This window comes from Heterodontus francisci, chromosome 6 (assembly GCF_036365525.1).
Source record: "Heterodontus francisci isolate sHetFra1 chromosome 6, sHetFra1.hap1, whole genome shotgun sequence".
In the NCBI taxonomy this organism is placed as follows: domain Eukaryota; kingdom Metazoa; phylum Chordata; class Chondrichthyes; order Heterodontiformes; family Heterodontidae; genus Heterodontus; species Heterodontus francisci.
This window is the reverse complement of record NC_090376.1, coordinates 90,786,831-90,807,266: the sequence shown is the minus strand read 5'-3', so window position 1 is coordinate 90,807,266 and position 20,436 is coordinate 90,786,831. Positions and strand designations below refer to the sequence as shown.

Here is a 20,436-nt window from a genome sequence, read left to right as displayed (position 1 = left end):
TCAAGTTGTGAATGGTGGTGGACAATTAAACAACTAACTGGAGGACGTGGCTCCACAAATATCCCCATCCTCAACGATGGGGGAGCCCAGCACATCAGTGCAAAAGATAAGGCTGAAGCATTTGCAACAATCTTCAGCCAGAAGTGCCGAGTGGACGATCCATCTCAGCCTCCTCCTGAAGTCCCCAGCATCACAGATGCCAGTCTTCAGCCAATTTGATTCACTCCACATGATATCAAGAAACGAATGAAGGCATTGGATACTGCAAAGGCTATGGGCCCTGACAACATTCCAGCAATAGTACTGAAGACATGTGCTCCAGAATTATCCGTGCCCCGAGCCAAGCTCTTCCAGTACATCTACAACACTGGCATCTACCCGGCGATGTGGAAAATTGCTCAGATATTGCCCTGTACACAGCACAATCATAACTCAGCCAATTACTGCCCCATTAGTCTACTCTCAATCATCAGTAAAGTGATGGAAGGTGTCATCAACACTGCTATCAAGTGGCACTTGCTTAGCAATAACCTGCTCAGTGACGCTCAGTTTGGGTTCCGCAAGAGCCACTCAGCTCCTGACCTCATTACAGCCTTGGTTCAAACACGGACAAAAGAGCTGAACTCAAGAGGTGAGGTGAGAATGACTGCCCTTGTCAGCGAGGCAGCATTTGACAAAGTATGGCTTCAAGGAGCCCGAGCAAAACTGGGGTCAATGGGAATCAGGGGAAAATTCTCCACTGATTGGAGTCATACCTCGCACAAAAGAAAATGGTTGTGGTTGTTGGAGGTCAATCATCTCAGCTCCAGGACATCACTGCAGGAGTTCCTCAGCTGCTTCATCAATGACCTTCCTTCAACCATAAGGTCAGAAATGGGGATGTTCGCTGATGATTGCACAATGTTCAGCATCATTCGCAACTCCTCAGATACTGAAGCAATCTGTGTAGAAAAACAGCAAGACCTGGACAATATCCAGGCTTGGGCTGATAAGTGGCAAGTAATATTCACGTCACACAAGTGCCAGGCAATGACCATCTCCAACATGAGAGAATCTAACCATCTCTCCTTGACATTCAATGACATTACGATCACTGAATCCCCCACTATTAACATCCTGGGGGTTACCATTGACCAGAAACTGAATTGGGGTAGCCATATAAATACCGTGGCTACAAGAGCAGGTCAGAGACTAGGAATCCTGTGGCGAATAACTCACCTCCTGACTCCCCAAAGCCTGTCCACCACCTACAAGGCACAAGTCAGGAGCATGATGGAATACTCTCCACTTGCCTGGATGGGTGCAGCTCCAACAGCACTCAAGAAGCTCGACACCATGTAGAACAAAGCAGCCAGCTTGATTGGCACCCCATCTACAAACATTCACTCCCTTCACCACCGATGCACAGTGGCAGCAGTGTGTAGCATTTACAAGATGCACTGCACCAAGACTTATTCGACAGCACCTTCCAAACCTGCAACCTCTACCACCTAGAAGGACAAGGGCAATAGATGCATGGGAACACCACCACCTGCAAGTTCCCCTCCAAGTCGCACACCTTCCTGACTTGGAACTATATCACCGTTCCTTCACTGTCGCTGGGTCAAAATCCTGGAACTCCCTTCCTAACAGCACTGTGGGTGTACCTACCCGACATGAACTGCAGCGGTTCAAGAAGACAGCTCACCACCACCTTCTCAAGGGTAATTAGGGATGGGCAATAAATGCTGGCCTTGTCAGCGATGCCCATATCCCATGAATGAATAAATAAGTGTGCATTTTACAAACTTCAAAAATAGGAGGAAAAGGGTGGTAATGTTTGGTAGTGTTGTCATTCTTACTATATCTTTACTGACTTTAAAAGCAATAGTATTAATACTATTAGATGGTTTAGATGAATAATAAGCACATGGAGGCATACTTTACGAATATTCTTGACCTGCTGTAGTTTTAATGTTTGAAGTGACAAAAAAGGTGCAAATGGTATGCACTTGCTGATAACGCAAGTTTGATTACTTTCCTGTCTCTTGCTACTCCCAAGTAAGGAATGTCCGTACACAATAAGTTTCTATAATACAATAATCCAGTGGCTTTGCCTACAGTGAGGCAGAAGTCACACTGTTTTATGATGCCAGGAGTGCTAGACAATGTAACACACTAATTTTTCAATATGAAGGACAGCCATCTCCATAACTTCCCTTTTAATAGTGAGCTGTAGAAAATCAATATGTACCACCTTGCTGGATTTGTGACTCTCTAGTCGATTGTGCTACGGGCCAAGCTCTCTATACAAGCTTTTCATGTCAGTGGCCTATTGAAATGGTGTGGTGGGGGGTTGGGTGGTGGTGTTGAGGGATTCAAGTTAGAATATTTGGCATAACACTAACATAACACCTCTGAGTTGCCAGCACAAGGTAGCTTGCAGCTTAGGGCTGTTCAATCTCATTTTGCTGGACTCACAAAATCAGGATTACAGTATGTTATCCTATAATCCCACTAAATTGTATGTGGTGTTGAACATGGTTATATGTTTTTTTTTGCATAGCAACGTAGTTAGGAGGGAAGCTTCAGAAAGCTGCTCTAAAGAGCCATTTAATGGCCAGAACACTCAACTTCATTGTGACAGCCAATATAGCAAAATAGGGTGGGAAATATTGACAGAAAGGTATGACCAAAAATTGTGACAACTAAAAATAATGGTTTGTGAACAGGAATTATGCATAGCATGCAAACTGCTTAATATTATTAAGGTAGTTGGCCTCCTTTGGAATCGCTCATGGACAAAAAAAGGTGTCATTTTTTCCTGAGTGCAGAATCTAGACTGACAGTTCAGTGTGGTATTCAGGGAGTGCTTCACTGCCAGAGGTGTTGTACTTTGGATGAAAAGTTAAACTGAGATCCCATTTGCCTAATCTCTCTGTGTCTTGACTCTTGTCCATTCTTCGTGATCATTCTTTGTCTAAATCTCTCCTTTGGCTCCATTCCCTCTGTATCTTCTGTCAGACTCTTGCATATGTTTGTTTACTGATGTACTCAGTTTCTATGTCTTAAGTATGTTAGAGCCCAGAATATGCAACAAGCTGGAAACCAACATGTAGGAACCTAGTTGATTTTGTTAACTGTTTTATTTCCTCAGGCACCAACTCACTCCTCTTCAGGACTCCTGTAATCACGCTGTCCTCAAAGAAACAACGACCCATCTTTGTTCTATCATTATTGCCTTATCTCTAACCTCCCTTTCCTCTCTCAAATCCTTGAGTATGTGATTGCCTCCCAGCTCCCTGCCCACTTCTGTTGAAACTCCCTTTTCAAATCCCTTCATTCTGGGTTTCATCCTACTAAACCACCAAGACAACAGGAGCCAAAGTCTCAAAATTAAATCCTCCATGACTGTGGTGTGTTGTCCTTCCTGGTCTTTCCACAGCACCTGATACATCAGGGGAGGCGGTAGCGTAGTGGTAATGTCACCGGACTGGTAGCCCAGAGACCCAGGCTAATGCTCTGGGGAGGTGGGTTTGAATCCCACCAGGGCAGATGGTGAAATTTGAATTCAATTAATAAAATCTGGAATTAAAAAGCTAGTCTACTGTGACAATGAAGCCATTGTTGATTGTTGTAAGAACCCATCTGGTTCACTAATGTCCTTTAGGGAAGGAAATCTGACGTCCCTACCTGGTCTGGACTACATGTGACTCCAGATCCACAGCAATGTGGTTGACTCTTAAAAATGCCCTATGAAATGGCCACTCAGTTCAAGGGCAATTAGGGATGGGCAATAAATACTGGCCTAGCCAACGACACCCGCATCCCATGAACGAATAGAAAAAAACAACTTGCATTTATACAGCACCTTTAACTTGAAAAACATCCCAAGACATAGTTGACCATGGTGACCTGCACCTCCTTTCCAAGAATGTTTCACTCCAGAGTGAGTGATATTTGATAGGCCACTCAAATCCAAGTAACTGCATATACGAACATACGAATTAGGAACAGGAGTGGCCACTTGGCCCCTCGACCCTGCTCCGCTATTCAATAAGATCATGGCTAATCTGATTGTAACCTCAACCCCACATTCCCACCTACCCCCGATAACCTTTCACCCCCTTGTCTATCAAGAATCTATCCACCTCTGCCTTAAAAATATTCAAAGACTCTGCTTCCACTGCCTTTTTTAGGAAGAGAGTTTCAAAGACTCTCAACCTTCTGAGAGAAAACATTTCTCCTCATCTCTGTCTTAAATGGGTGACCCCCTTTTTTAAACAGTGACCCTTAGTTCTAGATTTTCCCACAAGAGGAAACATCCTTTCCACATCCACCCTGTCAAGATCCCTCAGAATCTTATATCTTTTAATCAAGTCCCCTCTTACTCTTCTAAACTCAGCGGCTACAAGCCTAGCCTGTCCAACCTTTCCTCAGAAGACAACCCACCCATTTCACGTATTAGTTTAGTAAACCTTCTCTGAACTGCTTCCAATGTATTTATATCCTTTCTTATATAAGGAGACCAGTACTGTACACAGTACTCCAGATGTGGTCTCACCAATGCCCTGTATAACTGAAGGATAACCTCCCTACTTTGGTATTCTATTCCCCTCACAATAACCGATAACATTCTATTAGCTTTCTGAATTACTTGCTGTACCTGCATACTAACCTTTTGCGATTCATGCACTAAGACACCCAGATCCCTCTGCATCTCAGAGTTCTGCAATCTCTCACCATTTAGATAGTATGTTTCTTTTTTATTCTTCCTGCCAAAATGGACAATTCCACTCGTTACATCTTGCCAACCAGAAAATTACCCATTTATTCCTACTCTCTGTTTCATTTGATGTGGCACCTTATCAAATTCCTTTTGGAAATCTAAGTTCAGTACATCCACCGGCACCCCTTTATTCACAGCATATGTTACTTCTTCAAAAACCTCCAATAAATTGGTTAAACATGATTTCCCTTTCACAAAACCATGTTGACTCTGCTTGATTATCTTGAATCTTTCTAAGTGCCCTGCTATAATGTCTTTAATAGCTTCTAACATTTTCCCTATGACAGATGTTAAGCTAACTGGCCTGTAGTTTCCTGCTGGCTCCCTCCCTTTTTGAATAAAGGCGTTACATTGGCTATTTTCCAATCTAATGGAACTTTCCCCGAATCTAGGGAAATTTGGAAAATTAAAACCAACGTATCAACTATCTCACTATCCACTTCTTTTAAGACCCTAGGATGAAGTCCACCAGGACGTGGGGACTTGTCATCCCTCAGCTCCAGCAATTTGCTCAGTACCACTTCCCTGCTGATTATAATTTTCTTGAGTTCCTCCCTCCTTCCACTATGTATCCTCTATGGTGAAGACTGATGCAAAATACCTGTTCAATTCATCTGCCATCTCCTTATTTTCCCTTATTAATTCCCCAAAGTCACTTTCTATAGGACCAATGCTCACTTTGTTAACTCTTTTTTAAATATCTAAACTCATACTATCTGTTTTTTATATTTCTAGACAGCTTTCTCTTGTACTCTAATTTTTCCTCTTTATTAATCTTTTAGTCATTCTTTGCTGCTTTTTATATTTTGTCCAATCTTCTGACCTGCCACCCAACTTTGTACAATTATATTATTTTTCTTTCTGTTTGATACTATCTTTAACTTTTTCAGTTAACCACGGATGGTGGGTCCTCCCCTTGCAATCTTTCTCGTTGGAATGTATCTATTGTATATGTATATAAACTGATATAACTACACTTGTGGTTTCAACAAAGGTTTCTACCAAAGTCTCCCTTTCATTAAAAAAAAACCACACAAGATTCCCTTCCTCAGAGTTTTATTGTTGCTGGTGATGCACACAACACTGAAATTACTTTTACAGCAGCATGAATCGATAGCAAAGCTCTGCTCACTGGGCCTCTGACAGCTAGCGACATTTCTAAGCTGCGAAAACAGCTGAGAGTAGAAACTGAAAGGGATGGTCCATTAGACCATGTGGATTATGTTTGAATTTTAAGTTTGAGTTTAAAAATTTGGCTATGCAACTGATGCAAGTCAAAAGAAGGACAAAGTGGTGTAAGACATCCTGGCACACAGGAAAAAAAAATGGAGAGGTGACAACTACTGTACTGCAGTTAAGTGCTCATCTCATATGTCGCTGCTTTTCATGGAGACAAGCTGTGCAATACGATAACAAAGTTTGAAAGTACCACCCAGCACCTCCGGGCCCTGTCTCGGCACCGCCCCCTGGCGGTTCCGGCGGAGAATCGGCACCGCCCCCTGGCGCTTCTGGTGAGGACTCGACAACGCCCCCTGGCGGTTCGGACAGGAACTTGACAGCGCCCCCTGGCGGTGCCGGCGGGAGCGGCGTTTGTTTACCTCGCGGTGGTGCTTGGGTAAAGATGGCTGCCAGCAGCAGTCGGCGCTGCAGTGACTGATTCGGGAAACTTCTCATTACTCATCCTGTGAGCGGTCGGCATGGAGAAAAGCGCCAGTTACGATAGTATTGGATCCAAGCTGTCGCTGCAGAGAAGCGGCTCCGAGTCGAGGCCGCCCAGCACTGGATCAATTAGCAGGTGTGTTCCGGAGAGCGGCTCCTGCGAGATAAAAACTCCGAGGCAGCAAAATGAGAGGGGGGAAAGAGCGGGAAGCGAGAGGTGAGGGAGGGGGGAACCGAGAGGTGAGGGAGGGAGGGAGGGGGGGGGGTCTGGAACCGAGAGGTGAGGGAGGGAGGGGGGGGGGGTCTGGAACCGAGAGGTGAGGGAGGGAGGGGGGGGGGGTCTGGAACCGAGAGGTGAGGGAGGGAGGGGAGGGGGGGGGGGGGTCTGGAACCGAGAGGTGAGGGAGGGAGGGGAGGGGGGGGGGGGTCTGGAACCGAGAGGTGAGGGAGGGGGGGTGTCTGGAACCGAGAGGTGAGGGAGGGAGGGAGGGAGGGGGGGGGGGGTCTGGAACCGAGAGGTGAGGGAGGGGGGGGTCTGGAACCGAGAGGTGAGGGAGGGAGGGGGGGGTCTGGAACCGAGAGGTGAGGGAGGGAGGGAGGGGGGGGGGGGTCTGGAACCGAGAGGTGAGGGAGGGGGGGGTCTGGAACCGAGAGGTGAGGGAGGGAGGGAGGGGGGGGGGTCTGGAACCGAGAGGTGAGGGAGGGGGGGGGTCTGGAACCGAGAGGTGAGGGAGGGGGGGGGTCTGGAACCGAGAGGTGAGGGAGGGGGGGGGTCTGGAACCGAGAGGTGAGGGAGGGGGGGGGTCTGGAACCGAGAGGTGAGGGAGGGGGGGGGTCTGGAACCGAGAGGTGAGGGAGGGGGGGGGTCTGGAACCGAGAGGTGAGGGAGGGGGGGGGTCTGGAACCGAGAGGTGAGGGAGGGGGGGGGTCTGGAACCGAGAGGTGAGGGAGGGGGGGGGTCTGGAACCGAGAGGTGAGGGAGGGGGGGGGTCTGGAACCGAGAGGTGAGGGAGGGGGGGGGTCTGGAACCGAGAGGTGAGGGGGGGGGGGTCTGGAACCGAGGTGAGGGAGGGGGGGGTCTGGAACCGAGAGGTGAGGGGGGGGGTCTGGAACCGAGAGGTGAGGGAGGGAGGGGGGGGGGTCTGGAACCGAGAGGTGAGGGAGGGAGGGAGGGGGGGGGGTCTGGAACCGAGAGGTGAGGGAGGGAGGGAGGGGGGGGGTCTGGAACCGAGAGGTGAGTGGGGGGGGGGGGTCTGGAACCGAGAGGGGGGGGGGGGGTCTGGAACCGAGGTGAGGGAGGGGGGGGTCTGGAACCGAGAGGTGAGGGGGGGGGTCTGGAACCGAGAGGTGAGGGAGGGAGGGGGGGGGTCTGGAACCGAGAGGTGAGGGAGGGAGGGGGGGGGGTCTGGAACCGAGAGGTGAGGGAGGGAGGGAGGGGGGGGGGTCTGGAACCGAGAGGTGAGGGAGGGAGGGAGGGGGGGGGTCTGGAACCGAGAGGTGAGTGGGGGGGGGGGGTCTGGAACCGAGAGGGGGGGGGGGGGTCTGGAACCGAGAGGGGGGGGGGGGGTCTGGAACCGAGAGGTGAGGGAGGGGGGGGGGGGTCTGGAACCGAGAGGTGAGGGAGGGGGGGGGGGGTCTGGAACCGAGAGGTGAGGGAGTGGGGGGGGGGTCTGGAACCGAGAGGTGAGGGAGGGGGGGGGTCTGGAACCGAGAGGTGAGGGAGGGAGGGAGGGGGGGGGGTCTGGAACCGAGAGGTGAGGGAGGGAGGGAGGGGGGGGGTCTGGAACCGAGAGGTGAGGGAGGGGGGGGTCTGGAACCGAGAGGTAGGGGAGGGAAGGGGGGGGGGGTCTGGAACTGAGAGGGAGGGGAGGGAGGGGGGGGGGTCTGGAACTGAGAGGGAGGGGAGGGAAGGGGGGGGGGGGTCTGGAACCGAGAGGGGAGGGAGGGGGGGTTGGTGGAACCGAGAGGTGAGGGAGGTGGTGGAACTGACAGGTGTGGGGGGGAGCCGAGAGGTGAGGGAGTAGGGGGGGAGAGAACCGAGAGGTGGGGGGGGGGGGGGGGGAGAACCGAGAGGTGAGGTGAGGGGGGGTGGGTGGGAGAACCGAGAGGTGAGGGGGGGAACCGAGAGGTCAGGGAGTGGTGGTGGTGGGGGGGGGGGGGGGGGGGAACAGAGGTGAGGGGTGGAACCGAGAGGTGAGGGGGGGAATCGATAGGTGAGGGAGGGGGGGGGAAGCGAGAGGTGAGGTGGGGGAGGGGGGGGGAAGCGAGAGGTGAGGGAGGGGGGTGAAGCGAGAGGTGAGGTGAGGGAGGGGGGGGGAAGCGAGAGGTGAGGGAGGGGGGTGAAGCGAGAGGTGAGGTGAGGGAGGGGGGGAAGCGAGAGGTGAGGTGAGGGAGGGGGGGGAAGCGAGAGGTGAGGTGAGGGAGGGGGGGGAACCGAGAGGTGAGGGAGGGAGGGAGGGGGGGGGTCTGGAACCGAGAGGTGAGTGGGGGGGGGGGGTCTGGAACCGAGAGGTGAGTGGGGGGGGGGGGGGGTCTGGAACCGAGAGGGGGGGGGGGGTCTGGAACCGAGAGGTGAGGGAGGGGGGGGGGTCTGGAACCGAGAGGGGGGGGGGGGGTCTGGAACCGAGAGGGGGGGGGGGGGGTCTGGAACCGAGAGGTGAGGGAGGGGGGGGGGGTCTGGAACCGAGAGGTGAGGGAGGGGGGGGGGGGTCTGGAACCGAGAGGTGAGGGAGGGGGGGGGTCTGGAACCGAGAGGTGAGGGAGGGGGGGGGGTCTGGAACCGAGAGGTGAGGGGGGGGGGTCTGGAACCGAGAGGTGAGGGAGGGGGGGGGTCTGGAACCGAGAGGTGAGGGAGGGAGGGAGGGGGGGGTCTGGAACCGAGAGGTAGGGGAGGGAAGGGGGGGGGGTCTGGAACCGAGAGGGGAGGGAGGGGGGGGTCTGGAACTGAGAGGGGAGGGAGGGGGGGGTCTGGAACTGAGAGGGAGGGGAGGGAAGGGGGGGGGGGTCTGGAACCGAGAGGGGAGGGAGGGGGGGTTGGTGGAACCGAGAGGTGAGGGAGGTGGTGGAACTGACAGGTGTGGGGGGGAGCCGAGAGGTGAGGGAGTAGGGGGGGAGAGAACCGAGAGGTGGGGGGGGGGGGGGGGGAGAACCGAGAGGTGAGGTGAGGGGGGGTGGGTGGGAGAACCGAGAGGTGAGGGGGGGAACCGAGAGGTCAGGGAGTGGTGGTGGTGGGGGGGAACAGAGGTGAGGGGTGGAACCGAGAGGTGAGGGGGGGAATCGATAGGTGAGGGAGGGGGGGGAAGCGAGAGGTGAGGTGGGGGAGGGGGGGGGGAAGCGAGAGGTGAGGGAGGGGGGGGAAGCGAGAGGTGAGGTGAGGGAGGGGGGGGAAGCGAGAGGTGAGGTGAGGGAGGGGGGGGGAAGCGAGAGGTGAGGTGAGGGAGTGGGGGGGAAGCGAGAGGTGAGGTGAGGGAGGGGGGGGGGAAGCGAGAGGTGAGGTGAGGGAGGGGGGGGGAAGCGAGAGGTGAGGTGAGGGGAGGAGGGGAACCGAGAGGTCAGGGAGTGGTGGTGGGGGGGGGGGGGGGGGGAACAGAGGTGAGGGGTGGAACTGAGAGGTGAGGGGGGGAATCGATAGGTGAGGGAGGGGGGGGAAGCGAGAGGTGAGGTGAGGGAGGGGGGGGAAGCGAGAGGTGAGGGGGTGAGGGAGTGGGGGGGAATCGAGAGGTGAAGGGGTGAGGGAGGGGGGGGAATCGAGAGGTGAGGGGGTGAGGGAGGGGGGGAATCGAGAGGTGAGGGGGTGGGGTGGGAATTGAGAGGTGAGGGGGTGAGGGAGGGGGGGGAATCGAGAGGTGGGGTGAGGGAGGGGGGGGAATCGAGGGGTGAGGGAGGGGGGGGAATCGAGAGGTGAGGGAGGGGGGGAATCGAGAGGTGAGGGAGGGGGGGAATCGAGAGGTGAGTGGGTGAGGGAGGGGGGGAATCGAGGGGTGAGGGAGGGGGGAAACCGAGAGGTGAGGGGGGGGGGGAAACCGAGAGGTGAGGGAGGGGGGGGAATCGAGAGGTGAAGGGGGGGGGGGAATCGAGGGGTGAGGGAGGGGGGGGAATCGAGAGGTGAGGGGGTGAGGGAGGGGGGGGGAATTGAGAGGTGAGGGGGTGAGGGAGGGGGGGGAATTGAGAGGTGAGGGGGTGAGGGAGGGGGGGGGGGAATTGAGAGGTGGAGGGGGGGAATCGAGAGGTGAGGGAGGGGGGGGGAACAGAGAGGTGAGGGGGTGAGGGAGGGGGGGGGAACCGAGAGGTGGGGGGTGGGAGGGGGAGAACCGAGAGGTGAAGGAGTAGGGGGGGGGGAAATTGAGAGGGGAGGGGGTGAGGGAACCGAGAGGTGGGGGTGGGGGGGGGGGGGTGGTGGAACCGAGAGGTGAGGGAGTGGGGTGTGGGGGGGGGAGCCGTGGTGAGGGCAGCGGAGAGGGTGAGGTGAGGGGGGGAAAGGTAGAGGCGAGGGGTGGGGAAGGGAGAAGCGAGAGGCGAGGGGTGGGGAAGGGAGAAGCGAGAGGCGAGGGGTGGGGAAGGGAGAAGCGAGAGGCGAGGGGTGGGGAAGGGAGAAGCGAGAGGCGAGGGGTGGGGAAGGGAGAAGCGAGAGGCGAGGGATGGGGAAGGGAGAAGCGAGAGGCGAGGGATGGGGAAGGGAGAAGCGAGAGGCGAGGGATGGGGAAGGGAGAGGCGAGAGGCGATGGAGGGGGGCAAGCGGGAAGCGAGGGGGGTGAAGCGAGAGGTGAGGGGGGGGAAGCGAGGTGAGGGAGAGGGGGTGGAAGCGAGAGGTGAGGGGGGCGGGGAAAGCGAGAGGTGAGGGGGGCGGGGGATGGGAGGGGTGGGGGAGGGGGGGAAGCGAGGGGTGGGGGAGGGGGGAAGTGAGAGCTGAGGGGGGGGAAGGGGAGGGGGAGGGAAGGGTGAGGGAGGGGGAGGGAAGGGTGGGGGAGGGAAGGGAGAGGTGAGGGAGAGGGGGATGGGAGAGGTGAGGGAGGGGGGGAAGCGAGGGGTGGGGGAGGGGGGAAGTGAGAGCTGAGGGGGGGGAAGGGGAGGGGGAGGGAAGGGTGAGGGAGGGGGAGGGAAGGGTGGGGGAGGGAAGGGAGAGGTGAGGGAGGGGGGGAAGGGAGAGGTGAGGGAGGGGGGGAGGGGAGGGTGAGGTGAGGGAAAGAGAGGAAAGGTGCGGGAGGGGGCGGAGAGGGGAGGAAGCGGAGCCGAGCTGAGGGGAGCGGGGAGGGGTGAGGGAGGGAAGGGAGAGGTGAGGGAGGGGGCAGAGAGGGAGAGGTGAGGGCGAGGAGAAGGAAAGGTACGGGTGGAGAGGGAGCGAGGGAGAGGTGAGGGAGGGGGCGGAGAGTGAGAGAGGGGGAGGTGTGGGGGGTCGGAGGAGGAGGTGTGGGAGTGGGACAGAGAGGGGGAGGGGGAGGTGAGGGGGGGCGGGGAGGAGGGAGGGTAGGGCGAGGGGGTGAGTGGGGGAGGGAGCTCGGGGAGGAGGGAGGGAGTGGAGATGGCAGAGGGGAGGGCGGGGGGAGGGGTTGGGTGGATGTGGGGAGAGAGAGAGAGGGCGAGAGGAGGGGAGAAGAAACAGGAATGGCGAGGGAGGGGGAGCCTGGGGAAGGAGGGGGTGGGGGAGAGGGAGGAGTGAGCTGGGGGAGGGAGGGGATGAGAGGAGTGTGGTAGCAATGGGAAGAATGGGGAAGGAAGGTAAGAGGAGGGAGGGGAGCAAGAGGAGGAGTGAGAGGGAAAGTAGGATGAGAGGAACCAGGGAGAAGAGAGAGAGAGGGAGAATGCAGGAGGAGAGAGGGGGAGCAATCACCAGTACCTCATACTATGTTTGGTTGTAAATCTTTTGACTGGCTTAGCTTTAAAAAGTTGAGCTTGGTGGCCATCTACTATTGTCCTATATTTATTTGGGTGACTTATTTTGCCCACTCTGCTTCCTCACTTGAGATGTGGGTATTATTTATTGTGTCTGTTTTGTTACCGTAGCTGGGATAAGCTAATTCATAAGTAAGCAGCAATGTAACATGGAACCATCCTGGCTTGTATGGCATAGCTGCTGACCAGGTGGTGTTTATCAGTCATTGGTGGAAGTTCAACTGAATTAAAATTGATTTGTCTTGGTATAGTTTGAAATACTGTAAAGGTTATCTGATTAGCTTTGTGAGTGCATTCTGTTGTACGTAAACTAACCTATGAACCTGAGAAAGAATTAGAAGCCGACCTTGGCATTGAAATGATATTTGAGTTGTGCGATTTACTCATGATTTTACTTTTGGTGTATTCTGTTGAATGTTTTTTATAGTTGTGTGTATCTGACTTGATATTTTACTTAGAATAACAGTTGTGTTGAAATGTGTTACTTTTCTAGTGTGTTAGAAAACTTTAGATATGAATCCATATGCAAGAAGCAGTTTCAATGCCATCTTAATCGCAAGATGGTCTTGGAGCCTGTAATTTGTTCTTGACTCATAACCGTGTGTAATTCATAATTTTTAGTACTTTGAAGAGTTCAAAGTTTTTAGAATGTCCTTTGGAAGACAGTGGAAAGCTTTAAATTCTGTGATAGGCGTTTTTGTCAGTTTTGATGACATCTGGGGGCAACTTCACATTTGGCACTTGTGGCAGACTTTGCCTTCCCAGAGTCGACTTGTTAGCCATCATGAGAACTGCAGCAGATGATCTCATCTGACCTCACCAAAGTTTTGAGGCTGCATTCCCATCATCTCTCGCAGATGGAAAGATGCCAATCAATCAGGTGACATCTGAGATACCTTTACATTGCCTAATATATCTGGAATGATAAATGTTGAAAACATTCGATTAGAATACTAGAACAGAAAGACAAAGGTTGTTTGTATTTCAACAGCTCACAAGCCTATTTGCATTCAATGGAAGGATGTGTTCGAAATGTTTGCAATTTTGCCATTTTAGAGCCTATTTCTTCAATGTGAATGTTTGTAGCTGAACACCTCTTCCATCATTAATCAACAGAATTGCATTCAGATTGCAAATTCTTATCAGCTTTTCCTGTTGTCTTGAATTCTCTTGCGCTGTCAAGTCTGTGTCCTTGATTTTGAGTAATTCTTGTAGTGGGCTTGCTCTCCCTTTTTGTATTCCTGTTCTATTACAGAACCATAGAAAAATTATGGCACAGAAGGAGGCCATTCAGCCCGTCATCTGTGCTGGCTGAAAAAACTAGCCGCCCAGTCTAATCCAATCTTCCAGCACCTGGTCCATAGCCTTGCCGGTTACAGCACTTCAGGTGCATGTCCAGGTACCTTTTTAAAAGAATTGTGGGTTTCTGCTGCCACCACCATTCCTGGCAGTGAATTTCAGACACCCATCACCGTCTGGGTGAAAAGGTTTCTCATGTCCCCTCTAATCCTTCTACCAATCACCTTAAATCTGTGCCTCCTAGTAATTGACCTCTCCGCTAGGGGAAACAGGTCCTTCCTGTCTACTCTATCTAGGCCCTTCATAATTTTGTACACCTCAATTATCACCCCTCAACCTCTTCTGTTCTCAGGAAAACAACCCTAGCCTATCCAGTCTTTCCTCAGAGCTGCAACTTTTGAGCCCTGGCAACATTCTTGTAAACCTCGTCTGTACTCTCTCCAGAGCAATTATGTCCTTTCTGTAATGTGGTGACCAGAACTGTATGCTATACTCCAACTGTGGCCTAACCATCGTTTTATACAGTTCCAGCATTACATCCCTGTACAGCTTTTGAATTCTATACCTCAGCGAATAAAGGAAAGCATTCCAAATGCCGCCTTCACCACTCTATCTACCTGTCCTGCCACCTTCAGGGACCTGTGGACATGCACTTCAAGGTCTCTCACTTCTTCTACCCCTCTCAATATCCTCCCGTTTATTGTGTATTCCCTCGCTTTATTTGCCCTCCCCAAATGCATTGCCTCACACTTTTCTGGATTGAATTCCATTTGCCACTTTCCCACCCACTCAACCAAACCATTGATATCTTTCTGGAGTCTACGGCTATCTTCACTATCAACTACACGGCCAATTTTTGCGTCATCTGCAAATTTCCCAATCATGCCTCCCACATTTAAGTCCAAATCATTAATATATGCCACTAACAGCAAGGGACCCAACACTGAGCTCTGTGGAACGCCACTGGAAACAGCTTTCCATTCACAAAAACATCTGTCGACTACTACCCTTTGTTTCCTGTTACTGAGCCAATTCTGGATCCAACCTGCCACATTCCCCTGTATCCCATGGGCTTTCATTTTACTTACCAGTCTGCCATGTGGGACCTTGTCAGATGCCTTACTAAAATCCATGTAGACCACATCCACTGCACTACCCTCATCAATCCTCCTTGTTACTTCCTCAAAAAATTCAATTAAGTTAGTAAGACATGACCTTCCTTAATAAATCCATGCTGACTATCCCTGATTAATCCGTGCCGACTATCCCTGATTAATCCGTGCCTTTCTAAGTGGCAGTTTATCAAGTTCCTCAGAATAGATTCTAACAATTTATCCACCACCGAGGTCAGACTGATTGGCCTATAATTATTTGGCCTATCCTTCGCACCCTTTTTAAACAATGGTACAGCGTTCGCAGACCTCCAATCGTCTGGTACCTCTCCTGTATCTAGTGAGGATTTGAAGATGATCCTCAGTGCATCCGCTGTTTCTTCCCTGGCTTCCTTTAACAACCTGGGATGCAATCCATCTGGCCCTGGTGATTTATCCACTTTCAAAGATGTCAGACTCTCTAGTACTTCCTCTCTCACTATGCTTATTGTTACTAATTTTTAAAGGCAAAGTTTGTTTTTTCATAACTCTTCAGGGTTAGTCCATGAATGTTGTATCATCACACTTCCGATGTGCGTGACAGTAACAAACAATGATATTGCCGTTGAATGTCAAGGGTGGATGATTAGATTCTCTGTTGTTAATGACCATTGTCTGGCACTTGTGTGGTGCGAATGCTATTTGCCGCTGATCAGCCCAAGCTTGTATGTTGTCCAGGTCTTGCTGCATGTGGATATGGACTGCGTCAGTATCTGAAAAGTTGGGAATGGAACTTAACACCCTGCAATCATTAGCGAACATCCCCACTTCTGAGTTTATGTTGGAGGGAAGGACATTGAAGCACCTGAAAATGTTTTGACCTAGGATACTACCTGTTGTACTTTTTTTTAAAAATTGAAGCTTAAAGGTACAGAGGCATAATGGTTATGTTACTGGACTAGTAATCTAGAGAGCTGGACTAATGATCCAGAGACATGAATTCAGATTCCACCACGGCAGCTAGAGAATTTAAATCTACTTAATTAAATCTAGAATAAGAAGGTTTTATCAGTAATGGTAACTATGAAACAATCAGATTATTATAAAAACCCATCTGTCTCAGGGAGGGAAATCTGCCACCCTTACCCAGTCTGGCCTGTATGTGACTCCAGTCCCATAGCAATATGGTTGACTCTTAACTGTCCTCTGAAATGGTCTAGCAAGCCAGTTGTATCGAACTGTTATGCAAAACTCTAATAAGAATAAAACTGAATGGACCAGGCGGCGGACACAATAAAAGCGCACACAACCTAGTTGATTCTGCCAAGTCCTCCTTTCTAACATCTGAGGACTTGTGTCAAAATTGGGAAAGCTGTCCAACAGACACCCTCATCTACAAGCAGAGGGGGAGAGGGAGCAGAAATTTGCAGCCCATGTCACTGCTATTATGTTGACTACGAAATTCTGTCCAAGGGCATCGCCAATCTGGTCAAGGGCAGCAAATGCATGTGAACACCACCACCTGCAAGTTACCCTTCAAGCCACACGCCATCCTGACTTGGAACTGTATCGCTGATCCTTTACTGTTGCTGGGTCAAAATCCTGGAACTCTCTTCCTAACAGCACTGTTGGTGTACCTACACCCCAAGGACTGCAGCGGTTCAAGAAGGTAGCTCATCACCTTCTCAAGGGCAATTGGGGATGGGCAATAATGCCAGCGATGCCCGCATCCCATGAATGAATGTAAAAAAAGTATGTCTAGAAAGCCATGCAGTGTTTTTTGTTGAGGTTCATCCTAAGCAGCACTGTAACGCAGGACTCTGTGCTCTATTCGCTGTTCCCAAGGGCGCACATTCTGTTCCCAAGGGTGCACATTGAGACAAACACTAACTCCTGCTGGAGGGCCTTCAACTTGGTGAAAGGCACACTTTGGTGTACCCGAAACCTGTTGGTTTCCAGTGCAAGGTGCTGTCCACAACCTAGTGTTGCAGACTGGCAAATTCCAAGGTCTGGGACTACGTGTTGAGGGATGCACTAGAGCTTGGGGCAGCTGATGCAAAGGCTCAATGGGGAAAGGCGACAGTCTAAGGCCCTCCTGCCAAATTAAACTGAGGGGCTGGAACCCATGCAAAACCCATTGGGTGAGCCATATGTATCAGGAAATTTGGCATGAAATGTAAATTGTCAATGTAACTTGTAATTGTAAGTGTAGTGAGGCACCACAGCGTGTCATGTACTGCATTGAAAGAAATTAGCTGTATTGTACTGGTATGTAATGCCATATTTGAATTGTAATGCATGTACTTTTACAAATTTTAAAAATAAAGTATATTTTTGAAAAAATATTTAAGATAACAGTGGCAGCCAAGTTTAATCTAGGCCTAATTTTAAATCTCATTGAAGGAATCATTATTAGATAGCATCAAAACTTCTCTACGGTCATCTCTGTCAACTGATTTACATTGTCAGAATTTAAGAATTAAAATTGAAAATATGATCTAGGTGGTTATCTAAATTACTGAGCCAATCAAGAATGTGACTAGGCTGATTGACACATTGTTCAAGGTCAACCTGATCAGAGAGTGAAAGTGGAGGCGCTGCTGATGGTGAATATTGAAGTTGCCAAGAATGATGATTTCAGTGGAGGGGCAGTTAGAATTGACAGAACTGATTTTATTTTGGTAAGAAAAGTTGAAAAGCTGTAGAGCTATCAAGATTCGAAGAATGATATATGGTAGATAAATTTGGTCGAGCAAGGGAGAGAGAATTGTAGCTACTGGAGGTTGAAGTAGGCCAATTCATGGGAACTAAGATGAGTAGCAGGTTTGTTAAAATGAGCACAAACATATCCTGTATAGTAGAAAGAGTAAGCGGTTAGAAGAAAGAATTATAAAGGTGAAATTTCAATAAATATTAGATCTGGATGAAATAACTCAAGATGCAGGATTGTGTTTTCACATGATACCAAGAACATTAAGTTCCAAATGAAGAAAATAATACTGAAGTTTAATAAGGATATTGCGAATGTTTTATGTATGGGCCCCAAACATTGGGCAGAAATGATAGGTTGAGTTAAATGTGCAGGAATTCCTTTTACCCACTTTCCAGCTTAAAGAAAACAAGGTACAAAACACCTCCAAGGGTTCCCTGATAGTCTAGTGGCCTTACCCATCAGCTGGTTCCATGTTTGATCCCAATTTTCTGCTGGTTCAGTTGATTTGATATAAAGCAGTAGTTGGAGTGTTGCAGTCAGGGGAAAACCACCCAGGGTTCCTGACTAATTCAGTGAACCTTGCTGGAAAAAGCAGGCGTGTGGACACTGGATGAGGTTGGGCCCTAACTCAATTTTGATGCCCTCTTCACATAGAGTTATACTTCATAATCACAAACATGAAGAAAGGTCACTTGAGCAAGAGGCTGGAGGGTTGCCCCATGTTTGTGGAACTGCAGCTTTTTTAGTGTGAGTAGAAAGTATTCTGTATGCTTCCTTGTTAGGTTATACAAAAATGTTAATATCCTGTGTGTGTGAGGGATTAGCTTTTGTGAAATTACTTAGATCTTTTTAACACACAGCCAGCATTTGTTGTCAATCTCTAGTTGCCCTTGAGAAGGTGATGGTGAACTGCCTTTTTGAACTGCTGTACTATCTGTGCTGAGTTACTTCCATAGTGCTGGTTGGTAGGGAGTTCCAGGATTTTGACCTTGTGACACTGAAAGAACAGTGATATGTCAAATTCAGATGGTTTGTGACTTAGAGGTGATGGTGTCCTCATGCACCTTCTGTTTTTGTCCTTCTCTTTGGTAGAGGTGGTGAGTTTGTGAGGTGTTGCAGCCTTGGCGAGTTGCTGCCGTGCATCCAGTAGATAGCACACACTGAAGCCATGGTATGCTGATGGAGGGAGTGGCTGTTTAAGGTGGTACATGGGTTGTTGATCAAGTGAGCCACTTTCTCTTGGGTGGTGTTGAGCTACTTGCATTGCTGCACCCAGCAAGGCTTGTGTTCCATAGATTGTGCTCCATGATACTCCTGACTTGTGCCTTGTAGGTGGTATAGAGCACTTGGGGAGTCAGGAGGTGAACAATATCTAACCTCTGACATGTTCTTGTAGCCATAGTATATATGTGGCAGGTCCAGTTTAGTTTTTGGTCAATGGTGATCCCTCAAGATGTTGATGGGGGATTCAGCAATGGTAATTCCATTGAACATCATGGGGAAGTGGTTAGACTTGTTGATTAGGCTCATGTTAGAAATGGTCATTGCCTGGCAGTTGTGTGATACAAAATGTTCCTTGCCACTTATCAGCCGAAACCTGGATGTTATCCAGGTGTTGTATGCGAGCATGGATTGCTTCATTGTCTGAGGAATTGCGAATGGAACGGAACACTGTGTCGTCACCAGCAAACATCTCCAATTCTGACATTTAGAACATCATAAATAGCGGGAGTCGGTCAGTTGGCCCTTTGAGCCTACTTTGCCATTCAATATGAACATGACTGATCATCTTTATAATTTATGGTGAAGGGAAAGTCATTGATGAAGCAGCTGAAAATGGTTGGGCCTAGGATACTGCCCTAATGTTCCAATGTAATGGCCTCCAACTGTACAGTATTCATTTGAGACCACTGTACCTGCTTGGTGTAGCATGCGCTGTATGTCACTAGAGGGAGTCAATAAAGTTAGTTTACAACAGCAGTCCAGAAGGTAGTGCCGTATGTTTCTTCCAGAGATTTGCAATATCAGATCTACAATGTGAGATCTCACAATGACTCTGAGGATAGAATCTGCATTTACGTTATAGCTAGGTATAATTCGCTTACTTTCAGTCGTGAACTCCAGGCAATGCAAGTTGTCAAATATGGACAGTATTGGGATTTTTGTGCAGCAGGCCTTGAATCATTGTGCAGATAATGCAGGACAGCCAATTTGTCTCCTGCACCAATGCAACAGTAGTTTGGTCTGCTTAAAACCTGAGAAGAATTTTATAGCAGGATTGTAGCATCCCACAAAATGTACATTTGTTTCTTCCACCTATAGTTATTACTTTTGACGACATCTGTGTGATTGTGCCTGTGGAACGCTATCCTGGATCCTTGATCACGCACTATCGCTGCACTGGCAATCAAGATGGTGACGGCTATGCCCAACCGATCACGTTTTGATTTGCAGTCCGTGCCCTCAACTGTGTTCCCATGTTGGCAGAAGTGGTTGCGACAATTCGAGGATGCATTGTTGGGCTTTGAATCACTGATAAGAAAAAAAAAGGTCTTATTTCTGCACTATGGAGTTGAAGGTTTGAAAAATATTTTTGAGACATTTATGCCTGTGCAAGATGATAATGACTCAGCAAAAATGCACCAACAACGTATTTCATGCCCAAGAAGAATGCAATATATGAAACAATTATTTTCCAACGAATCAAGCAAGAAACCAATGACACAATTGATCAATATTTTACACAATTGGAACAACTGACAACCAAATGTGACTTTGTGGAACGGGAAATCAAAACACAAATAATTGAAGGTTGTCTGTCTGGTGAAATGTACAAAAAAGCACTTGAGAAAGACAGAAAGCTGTCAGGGCTGCTGTAGTTAGCAAGATCACTATACCTTTCAGAGTCCAGAGCTGCTGAAGTTGAGGCTGCCAACAGCAACTGCCACTTCAAGCTCAACTCCTATGAACCTGTGTTTACTGCTCATTCTGCCAGGCAACTACCTGCAAAACAACAG

At 50.3% G+C, this 20,436-nt stretch overlaps 1 protein-coding gene across 1 annotated transcript in view; it reads left to right on the top strand.

Moving 5' to 3' along the window:
* Positions 1-6,379: 6,379 nt before the first annotated feature.
* Positions 6,380-20,436, top strand: part of mtmr2 (myotubularin related protein 2) — a 124,167-nt gene continuing 110,110 nt past the window's right edge. The window contains exon 1 of the mRNA XM_068034040.1: positions 6,380-6,563. Coding sequence (XP_067890141.1) covers positions 6,466-6,563 — 98 coding nt within the window. The 5' untranslated portion in view covers positions 6,380-6,465. The remainder of the gene's footprint in view (positions 6,564-20,436) is intronic.